This window comes from Carcharhinus amblyrhynchos, unplaced genomic scaffold, assembly GCF_965287045.1.
Source record: "Carcharhinus amblyrhynchos unplaced genomic scaffold, sCarAmb.v2.hapA scaffold_54, whole genome shotgun sequence".
In the NCBI taxonomy this organism is placed as follows: domain Eukaryota; kingdom Metazoa; phylum Chordata; class Chondrichthyes; order Carcharhiniformes; family Carcharhinidae; genus Carcharhinus; species Carcharhinus amblyrhynchos.
The window spans coordinates 304168-315845 of NW_027649795.1; the positions used below are offsets into that span (position 1 = coordinate 304168).

General features: G+C 47.1%; 1 protein-coding gene across 1 annotated transcript in view; it reads left to right on the forward strand.

The window, feature by feature from the left end:
• Nucleotides 1-10500, forward strand: part of LOC145337624 (acylphosphatase-2-like) — a 47880-nt gene extending 37380 nt beyond the window's left edge. The window contains exon 5 of the mRNA XM_080182428.1: nt 9252-10500. Within this exon, the coding sequence (XP_080038554.1) occupies nt 9252-9366 (115 nt within the window). The 3' untranslated portion in view covers nt 9367-10500. The remainder of the gene's footprint in view (nt 1-9251) is intronic.
• The last annotated feature ends 1178 nt before the right edge of the window (nt 10501-11678 follow it).

The following is an 11678-nucleotide window of genomic DNA, read 5'->3' on the forward strand; positions in this document are numbered from 1 at the left end:
GTATGAGGTTAAAAATATTGCAATATTTAAATAAAATATTTTAAATTGTTGGCATCATTTCATTCTGTGCAGTGTGAAATGATAAGAGGAATTAACCTAGAGTCACTGTGGCCCAGCTTATCCATGCTGCCCTTTTTTTTTAAAACCCCTAAGATAATCCCAATTGCTCGCATTTGGCCCATATCCCTCTATACCCATCTTATCCGTGTAACTGTCTAAATGCTTTTTAAAAGCCAAAACTGTATCTGCTTCTACTACTACCTCTGGCAGCTCATTCCAAACACTCACCACCCTCTGTGTGAAAAAATTGCCCCTCTGGACCCTTTTGTATCTCTCCCCTCTCACCTTAAACCTATGCCCTGTAGTTTTAGGCTCCCCTACCTTTGGAAAAACATATTGACTATCTAGCTGATCTGTGCCCCTCATTGTTTTATAGAACTCTATATGATCACCCCTCAGCCTCCTATACTCCAGAGAAAAAAGTCCCAGTCTATCCAGCCTCTCCTTATAACTCAAACCTGAAGAACAATGCTACTGGCAGCATGGTGGCACAGTGGGTTAGCACAGCTGCCTCCCAGTGCCAGGGATCAGGGTTTGATTATGGTTTGGGTCACTGTCTGTGCAGAGTTTGCACATTCTCCCTGTCTGCATGGGTTTCCTCCGAGTGCTCCAGTTTCCTCCCACAGTCTGAGACACATGCTGGTTACTTGCTAAATTCTCCCTCAGTGTAACCCGAACAGGTGCCGGAGTGTGGCGATTAGAAGAATTTCACCGTAACTTCATTGCAGTATTAATGTAAGCCTTACTTGTGACTAAGAAATGGACTTTACTGTTGACAGGTTAGTAATTTTAAAAAATAATCCCTGCATTGATTGAACTAAACTGAAACCTGATTTTTACTTTAGGATAAGGGATCTCTGGAAGATATCTTTTTTTCTTTATTCTTTCATGGGATGTAGGTTTACAAGTAGGCTGACAATGCTGCAATGAAGTTACTGTGAAAATCTGCTAGTCACTACACTCAGGTGCCTGTTTGGGTACACTGAGGGAGAATTTAGCATGGCCAATGCACCCTAACCAGCACGTCTTTTGGACTGTGGGGAAACCACAGCACCTGGAGGAAACCCATGCAGACACGGGGAGAATGTGCAAACTCCACACAGTCAGTCACTCAAGTCAGGATTTGAATCTGGGTCCCTGGTGTTGAGAGGCAGCAATGTTAACCACTGTGCACCATGCCACCACTGGTATCGGGTCAAGGCTAGTATTTGTTGTCCATCCTTAATTGCCTGTTATATATTTAAGTAGTTGCATGATTGCTTTAAGAGCTCTTAGAATCCCTACAGCGCAGAGAGGGGCCATTCGGCCCGTCGAACATACACTGACAACAATCCCACCACACCCTACCCCTCTAACCCCATGTGTTTACTCTGCTAATCTCCCTGACACAAAGTGTCAATCCACCTTACCCGCACATCTTTGGAGTGTGGGAGGAAACCGGAGCACCCGAAGGAAGCCCATGCAAACACAGGGAGAGCGTACAAGCTTCACATAGTGACCTGAGGCCAGAACGCAACCCTGGCGCTGTGAGAAAGCTGTGGTAACCACTGTGCTATCCGCTGCTGATCACATGATTTTATGGCGATGTCATTATTGTGCTTCACAGCTGCTGTTTAGTTTGAGTCTCTGCTCTATGTTCTTACAATAAACCTTGTCTACGTCCCTCATAATTTTGTAGACCTCTATCAGGTCTTCCCTCAGCCTCCGTCTTCCCAGCGAAAACAATCCGAGTTTATCCAATCCCTCCTCATAGCTAACACCCTCGAGACCAGGCAACATCCTGGTGAACCTTCTTTGCACTCTCTGCAAAGCTTCCACGTCCTTCTGGTGGTGTGGTGACCAGAACTGCACGCAATATTCCAAATGCAGCCTAACTAAGGTTTTATACAGGGAAAGTGATGGCCTGGTGGTATTATCGCTAGACTATTAATTCAGAAATGCAGCTAATATTCTGGGGACCTGGGTTTGAATCCCGCCATGGCAGATGGTGGAATTTGAATTCCATAAAAAAATCTGAAATTAAGAATCTACTGATGACCCATTGTCGGAAAAACCCATCCGGTTCCCTTTAGGGAACGAAATCTGCCGTCCTTACCCTGGTCTGGCCTACATGTGACTCCAGAGCCACAGTAATGTGGTTGACTCTCAACTGTCCTCCAAGGGGCAACTAGGGATGGGCAATAAATGCTGGCCCAGCCAGCGACACCAATGTCCCACGAATGAATAAAAAAATCATGATTTCATAACTCCTGTGCTCAGTGCTCTGGCCGATGAAGACAAGCATGCCTTCGTAATCACTTGGCCACGTGTGTTGCCCCTTTTTAGGGAAATTGTGGACCAGCACGACCAGACCCCTCTATGTTCATGTTCTTAAGGGTTCTGCCATTTACAGTGTAATTCACGACTAAATTTGATCCTCCAAATGTATCACCTCGTTAGACCAAGATGGCAGTTGTATTAGTGATTTAGATAATCAGGTATTAAGGTATTAGTGATGTGGACAATCTGGGACTAAAGCATCAGTGACAAAGATGATTGGGTATTAAAGTATCGTGTTAATTGGCTGTTTATGTATTAATTCCACAGATCACTGGGCATTAAAATAAATGGCCAAAGTAATCAGGTGTTAAAGTATCAGTTACTAAGGTAAACATGTATTAAGGTATCAGTGATATAGCTAAAAGACTAATGTTACCAGTAGCTATTTAAGGGGCGGCATGGCGGCACAGTGGGTTAGCACTGCTGCCTCTCAGTGCCAGGGACCTGGGTTCGATTCCCAGCTTGGGTCACTGTCTGTGTGGACTTTGCACTGACAACAATCCCAACCTGTCCTTATAACCCCACAGATTTAACTTGCTAATCCCCCTAAACTAGGGTCAATTTAGCAAGGCCAATCCACCTAACCCACATATCTTTGGACTGTGGGAGGAAACCGGAGCACCCGGAGGAAACCCACACAGACATGGGGAGAACATGCAAACTCCACACAGACAGTGACCCAAGCCGGGAATTGAACCTGGGTCCCAAGCACAGTAAGCACTGGATTGGCCGTGCTAAATTGCCCCTGAGTGTCCAAAGATGTGCAGGTTAGGTGGATTGGCCATGCTAAATTGCCCCTTAGTTCAGGAGGACTAGCTAGGATTAGTGATGGGGTTTCATGGATCGGGTCTGGGTGGGATTGTGGTCAGCACAGACTCAACGGGCTGAATGGCCTCCTTCTGTATTATGATATGATTCTAAAGTGTCCCCTTTAAGAGCATCCAGTCAGCTAAAGCTCCTGAAAGAAATTAATCAAGGTTTAATTACTTCACGAGTTGGATTAAAGGGAAAATTTGCAACGCTGTGCCTCAATCATTCTTATATTCTGTATCTTCTTTTGTACATTTGAAGATCTTTTTAAGGATTTGTCCTTTTCTGCTACAGTAAACTAGGCCAGGTGTGCTATTTTTGCAAGTCCATTTAGCCTGAACTTGCAAATTCACTGGGGAAAGGTGTGTGAATGAGGTCAGTTTATAAATGTACACGGTTAGTGGAATTGAGAGATAGAATTCTACTAAACATGCCATGTGGGCTGATATCTCTGACTGAAGTTGCACATTCGTTAGTAAACATAGAAAATAGGAGCAGGTGGAGGCCATTCAGCCCTTCAATCCTGTTCCGCCATTCATCACCATCATGACTGATCATCCAACTCGATAGCCTAATCCTGTTTTCTCCCCATAACCTTTGATCCCGTTCATCCCAAGGACTATATCCAGCTGCCTCATGAATACATTTGATGTTTGGCATCATCTGCCTCCTGTGGTAATGAATTCCACAGGCTCACCACTCTTTGTGTGAAGAAACCACACTTTGTGGGGGTGGCATGGTGGCACAGTGGTTAGCATTGCTGCCTCGCGCGCCAGGGACCTGGGTTTGATTCCTGGCTTGGGTGTCTGTCTGGCCATGCTAAATTGCCCATTAGTGTCAGGGGCAATAGCTAGGTAAATGCATGGGGTTATAGGGATAGGGTCTGGATGGGATTGTGGTCAGTGCAGACTCGATGGGCCGAATGGCCTCATTCTGCACTATAGGATTCTATGATTGTAAAAAAATTGTCTCTTCACCTCTGTCCTAAATGGTCTACCCCCAATCCTCAGACTGTGACCCCTGGTCCTGGACTCCCCCCACCATCGGGAACATCCTCCCTGCATCTACCCTGTCTAGTCCTGTTAGAATTTTATAAGCCTCTATGAGATCTTCCCTCATCCATCTGAACTCCAGTGAAAACAATCCTAACCTAGTCAATCTCTCCTCGTACATCAGTCCCACCATCCCGGGAATCAGCCCGGTAAACCTTCACTGCGCTCCCTCAAGAGCAAGGACATCCTTTCTCAGAAAAGGAGACCAAAACTGCACACAATACTCTAGGTGTGGCCTCACCAAGGCCCTATATAATTTCAGCGACACATCTCTGCTCCTGTATTCAAAACCGCCCACAATGAAGACCAACATACCATTTGCCTTCTTTACCGCCTGCTGCACCTGCACGCTTACCTTCAGCAACTGGTGCACCCAGGTCCCTCTGCACACTCCCCTCTCCCAATTTACACCCACTCAGGCTGTACCGATTGATGGAGACAGTGGTGGTCAGAATTCTATGTCCCGCCCTCCACAGAATCGGAGTGGGTGGGGAGTGGGCAGACAGCAGAGATGTCTGCTGACCTCAAGCTGGGTTTTCCAATCTTGGTTCCAGCAAGGTCGTAAAATCCTCGCCCAGTAGATAAGGAGCAGTTATACTGGGTGGCAACTCTCCTTGTGGCCAGGATTCTTCAAGCATTCAAGCTCCATCTCTGGCGAGAATGGAGAGTTTGGCACTCGGCCAACTCGCCATTCACGGCAGCGGGGGATCGGAGATTCCCAGCTGGGGGCGAGGTCGGAGAATCCGGCCCTGTATCCGTGACGGACGGATGTGCTCAGTGTCAAACGGTACACAGCCGTGTAAATTAGGGACAGAATTAGCCCACTCGAGCTCTGCATTGCATTAGGTAAATATCTTCAATCTCTCATTACATTGTAAAAGGTCAAATTTCCCGCTGTGAGGCCTCAGCTATTCCTGAACTCGGGATTTAATTGTCACTGCCACTGTGGGGTCACACTGAATTTTTTTTTCCCTCTTGCTAAGCAGTCCACGGAGTGGAAATGATGCCAAATATTTTAAGAATCATAGAATCTTTACAGTGCAGAAGGAGGCCATTCAGCCTATTGAGTCTGCACCAACAACAATCCCTCCCAGATCCTATCCCATAACCCATATATTTATCCTGATAATTGCCCTGACACTAAGGGTCAATTTAGCATGGCCAATCCACCCACCTAACCCGCACATCTTGGGGCACTAAGGGGCAATTTAGCATGGCCAATCCACCTAACCTGCATGTTTGGACTGTGGGAGGAAACCGGAGCACCCAGAGGAAATCCACACAGACACGGGGAGAGAACATACAGACTCTGCACAGGCAGTGACGAAGCCAGAATTGAACCCGGTCCCTGTGTTGCCCTAGATTGCACTGAAGATTTTATTTGCTCGTTTGAAGGAAAGGAAGAACCTGTAGTTTCAATAACCCAATCCTTTCCAGGAATTCAGCTAACCCTACTGAAAAAAGCTGTGGCACACAATTACCTATTGCTGTACCTTAAAGACCTTGCACGAGGCGATGTCATAATTGCAAAGAGACCAGAGGGAATACGTTACCTCAACCTTTCCTCGGTCAGTACAACAGTTGAACTCCTGCCTAACATAACCTGAGTGTTGGATTCCATATCCCTTCATAATGAACAGAGTACAGAGGTGGCCGATAAAACCTGGACGCAGAGGCAGAGAAAACTCAAAGAACAGCTAGTGTGGTGATCAAAACAGAAAATGGGATTTAGAAGGCAAATCTGTGACAGAGCCTGACTGCAAATTAAACTATGAAGGTGAGTGGCGTGGTGGCACAGTGGTTAGCACTGTTGCCTCATAGCGCAAGAGGCGCAGATTTAATTCCCGCCTCAGGTCACTGTCTATGCGGAGTATGCACATTCTCCCTGTGTCTGTGTGGGTTTCCTCCAGCTGCTCTGTTTTCATCTAACAGTCCAAAAGACGTGCTGGTTAGGTGCATTGGCTGAACTAAAATTTCCCTCAGTGTACCTGAACAGGTACTGGAGTGTGGCGACTAGGGGATTTTCACGGTAACTTCATTACAGTGTTAATATAAGCCTACTTAGAATCCTTACAGTGCCACCATCCCCAGAATCAGCCTGGTAAACCTTCACTGCACTCCCTCGAGAGCAAGAAGATCCTTTCTCAGAAAAGGAGACCAAAACTGCATACAATACTCTAGGTGTGGCCTTAACAAGGCCCTGTATAATTGCAACACGTCAAGGGCAGCAAAGCAGCACAGTGGGTTAGCACTGCTATCTCACAGCGCCAGGGAGCTGGGTTCGATTCCCGCTTGGGTCATTGTCAGTGACATTCTCCCCGTGTCTGCATGGGTTTCCTCCGGGTGTTCCAGTTTCCTCCCACAGTCCAAAGATGTGTGGGTGAGGTTCATTGACCAATGCTAAATTGGCTGTTAGTGTCAGGAGGATTAGGATAAATGTGTGGCATTATGGGGATAGGGCCTGGCTGGGACTGTGATCGGTACAGACTCGATGGGCTCAATGGCCTCCTTCTGTACTGTTGGGATTCTATGACATCTCTGTTCCTGCACTCTTGCAATTAAGAAAACGTTCTCAGCAATAACTAAAAGCTGAGCAAACAGCTGACTGGTGTTTCTGGAAGAGTCTGTGGAAGTCTCAGTGACTGCGTGCCAATTCAATGGTGATTGCTATCAGCATAACTGAGAAGGTGATCACCGTACCAAGCACAAACATGCAGGGTCAATCACCAGCTCCTGAAATTTTTACAGATGCACCATAGAAAGCATTCTTTCGGGTTGTATCACAGCTTGGTATGGGCTCCTGCTCTGCCCAAGACCACAATGAACTACGAAAGGTTGTGAACGTAGCCCAATCCATCACACAAACCAGCCTCCCATCCACTGACTCTGTCCACACTTCCTGCTGCCTCGGGGAAAAGCAGCCAGCATAATTAATGATCCCACACACCCCAGACATTCTCTCTTCCACCTTCTTCCATCGCGAAAAAGATATAAAGGTCTCAGGACACGTAACCGACTCAAGAACAGCTTCTTCCCTGCTGCCGTCAGACTTTTGAATGAATCTACCTCGCACTAAGTTGATCTTTCTCTACACCCTAGCTATGACTGTAACACTACATTCTGCACTCCCTCCTTTCCTTCTCTGTGAACGCTATGCTTTATTGTCACATGTATATTAATACATGTGACAATAATAAATCAAATCAAAAATAGACATTAATCACGAGATAGGAGAAAAAAGTACCACGAGGCTAGCATGCAGCGACAAAGTAACATCAGTCTTATTCCCCGCAAAAGGGGTCAGGTTCACCAGAGAGAACGAGCGAAACTAGGTCAATACCATTATTCACACACCATGTGACTCAGACACAGAGGAGGACACAGAAACCAATAGACGTGCATTTGCTTCGATCAGTGTGTAAGAATGTTATGCTTATCCTGAATCTCAGTTTTGTGAAAGAGCTTCCCCCTGTCATGCAGCATTTGGAATGGCAGGACAGTGCAAGCTTCTCTGCAGACGCTGCTCATATTGTCTCTCCAGGCCTTGTTACGGAGGCGTTTTTCTACCCAAAACCCAATGATGATAAAGTTGCCACAATCCCAGAAGACACGGTGGCACAGTGGGTTAGCACTGCTGCCTCACAGCGCCAGGGACCCGGGTTTGATTCCCGGGTTGGGTCATTGTCTGTGCGGAGTCTGCATGTTCTCCCTGTGTCTGCGTGGATTTCCTCGGGTGCTCTCGAGGGAGTGCAGCGAAGGTTTACCAGGCTGATTCTGGGGATGGTGGGAGTGATGTATGAGAAGAGATTGACTAGGTTAGGATTGTTTTCTCTAGAGTTCAGACAAATGGGGGGGGGGGTGGTGTGGAATCTCATAGAGACTTATAAAATTCTAACTGCACCAGACAGGGTAGACGCAGGGACGATGTTCCCGATGGTGGGGGGAGTTCAGAACCAGGGGGTCACTGTCTGAGGATTCAGGGTAGACCATTTAGGATGGAGGTGAGGAGACATTTCTTCACCCGGTGAGCCTGTGGAACTCATTCCCACAGGAAGTAGTTGATGCCAAAACATTGAATGTATTCAAGAGGCAGCTGGATATAGCACTTGGGGCGAACGGGATCAAAGGTTATGGGGAGAAAGCAGGATTAAGCTATTGAGTTGGCATGCTTACCCTCATCAGCTGGGGCATTGAGTTTAGAAATTGCCAAGTCATGTTGCAGCTTTATGGAACCTTAGTTAGGCTGCACTTGGAATATAGTGTTCAATTCTGATCGCCACACTACCAGAAGGATGTGGAGGCTTTGGACAGAGTACAGAAAAGATTTACCAGGATGTTGCCTGGTATGGAGGGCATTAGCTATGAGGAGAGGTTAGAGAAACTTGGTTTGTTCTCACTGGAGCGACGGAGGTTAAGGGAGGTTAAGAGATATTGGAATAGTGTAGGTTAGATGGGCTTTAGATTGGTTTCACAGGTTGGCACACTGTACTGCACTGTAATGTTCTATGTTCTATGATAGAAGTCTATAGATTACAAGAAGCATGGATAGTCAGAAGCTTTCTCCCGGGGTGGAAGAGTCAATTTCTAGGGGGCACAGGTTTAAGGTGCGAGGGGCAAAGTTTAAAGGAGATGTTCGAGGCACGTTTTTTTACATGGAGAGTGGTGGGTGCCTGGAACTCGCTGCCGGGGGAGGTAGTGGAAGCAGATACGATAGTGAGTTTTAAGGAGCATCTGGACAAATCCATGAATAGGATGGGAATAGAGCGATATGGTCCCCGGAAGAGTAGGGGGTTTTAGTTCACTTGGGCAGCATGGTCGGTGCAGGCTTGGAGGGGCCGAACGGCCTGTTCCTGTGCTGTAATTTTTTTTGTTCTTTGATGAGCCGTGATGGTGATGAATGGCGGAGCAGGCTCAAAGGGCTGAAGGCCTCCTCCTGCTCCTGTCTTCCACTGTTTACTGTTTCCCATGTCTCCATTGCCAGAGTCAAGTCATTTCTGTTTTCTTTGACAGGTTGAACTGGCTGAAGTCTGTGGGCAGCCCAATGTCTCGAATCGACAAAGCCAATTTCTCGAACGAGAGGGAGATCTCCAAGCTGGATTTTAACTCTTTCTCAACCCGATACTAAGACATCGCAACGACTGCCGCTTGCTGCAACTTCGCTAATGTCACCTTTGATGCCGTTTAGCTTGGGAGAGGGAGAAAGAAGACCCACTTGTGGAGTGTGAAGGCCTGGAGACTTGGAGGGGGAAGGGCTGTAAGTTGCTTGTCATCCACGATCTTACTTGACCCCTTCTTCCTGCAAATTCTGAGCACCCCCCTGCCTTGGCGGTCTGGTGGTCAACCTTCATGCATCTTTGGAAACACATGTGGCGGGAATATTTGCACTCGCTCGTCCTGAAACCGAGGCCGGCTGACCTTTTCATTGTTCCAACCCCCCCCCCCAACCCCCGCTTGCCCGCTCCAGATTCCCGCAGTGGCCGGGACAGTAAAATTCCAAGGATTCTGCTGCACCAGAGTTCTAAAATGGTGTCTCAAGGAATGTGAGAGGAATTGGGAGCAAGTTGCCCCGTTCCTCCAAGATGTTTTTGTAATCAGTCCTCGGAGACACAAGCCCCTTCACCTCTCTTTATTTCAAAATCTCTTTATGTACAAGTCTGACAACAGCACACTGAGCGCTTTTAGTTAGCGGCCTACACTTGGAGTGCCAGAGGAACTGACACGCCTAGTTAAATACAAAGCAAGGGGCTCCCTGATTGGCCTGTCAATTTGGAGCACATATTCTAACAGGCCCCACCTCAGTAGCCTGATTCAAGTTGTTACAGTTTTTGTTTTTGCATTTGTTGATTGTATAAGCCCCCGCTATAACTACTTCGCTGTCTTTGAGTTAGTGGTTCTTGTCCAGGGGGCTGTCGTGGTGACAGCCAGAATTCTGCTGCCCAGGGAATCGGAGTGGGCGAGGGGATGGACGGTGGAAATATCCGCTGACCTCGGGCGGGAATTTCTGGTCTCGTTCCAGCGAGGCCATAAAATCCAACTCCGAGAGTGGGTTCTTTCCGCTGTCAGGACGAGGTAGGTTTGGCCGATTTACACGAGGAAGTGCTCTCTTGCATGCTAGAGTCACCATGATGATCTAGTGACCATTTCAGCGATCGCTTACAACAGTGATGGTAACTTTTAAGATTTAAGTTGCAGATGTTTTTGTTGCGAGTGTTTGCATTTGGTGGAAACCGACTTTATTAAACTGTGATCATAAACCTAATTGTGAAGGTTGCCTGGTGTTAAAAAGTTTACGAGCATCTTGTTACAGCTCTGTGCCGTTTGCAGGACTGACTGGTCGAATTGAAATTGTTTGGCGGGTTACTGCCACTATTTGGGCTTGTCCAACACATCAGCTTTGCTGTAAATTAACAAAGAAAAGTGCTGCACAGGAACAGGCCCTTCGACCCTTCCAAGCCTGTGCTGACCATGATCCCCTAACTAAACTAAAATACAAACCTTCTGCCCTTACTCAATCTGTACCCCTCTATTCCCTCCCTATTCATGTACCCATCCAGATGCCTCTTAAATGTTGTTAATGTGTCTGCTTCCACCACCTCCTCTGGCAGCGCGTTCCAGGCACCGGGGGTCTGAAACTGGAGGGCATGGGTTTGGGATGAGAGGGGAGAGATACAGGGGTGTCCAGAGGGACAATTTTTTTCACACAGAGGGTGATGGGTGTCTGGAACGAGCTGTCAGAGGTAGTAGTAGAGGCAGATACAATTTTATTTTTTAAGAAGTGTTTAGACAGTTACTTGGGTAAGATGGGTATAGAGAGATATGGGCTAAATGCGGCCAATTGGGATTAGCTTAGGGGTTTTAAAAAAAGGGTGGCATGGACAAGTTGGGCCGAAGGGCCTGTTTCCATGCTGTAAACCTCTATGACCTCTATGACTTTGACACATTCTTTGCTTGAAAAACTTCCCCTGCACATCTCCCTTAAACTTTCCCCCTCTCACCTTGAACCTGTGCCACTGTAATTGACACTTCCACCCTGGGGCGAAAAAAGCCTCTGACTATCCAGGGTCAACAATTGAGAAATTCGTTGAAAAATCTACCAACTTTTTAAAGTTTATTTATTAGTGTCACAAATAGGCTTACATTAACACTGTAATGAAGTTACTGTGAAAATCCCCTAGTCACCACACTCCGGCGCCTGTTTGGGTTAAACTGAGGGAGAAGTTAACACCGAACCAGCACGTCTAAGGGATAATTTAGCAATTTGGTGGGAGGTAACTGGAGCACCCGGAGGAAATGCACACAGACATGGGAAGAACATACAGACTCCGCACAATCAGTGACCCAACCCAGGAATTCGAACCTGGGTCCTGGCACTGTGAGGCAGCAGTGCTGACCCACTGTGCCACCCACAACTTTGGAATGTGAGGGGAAACCGAGCAC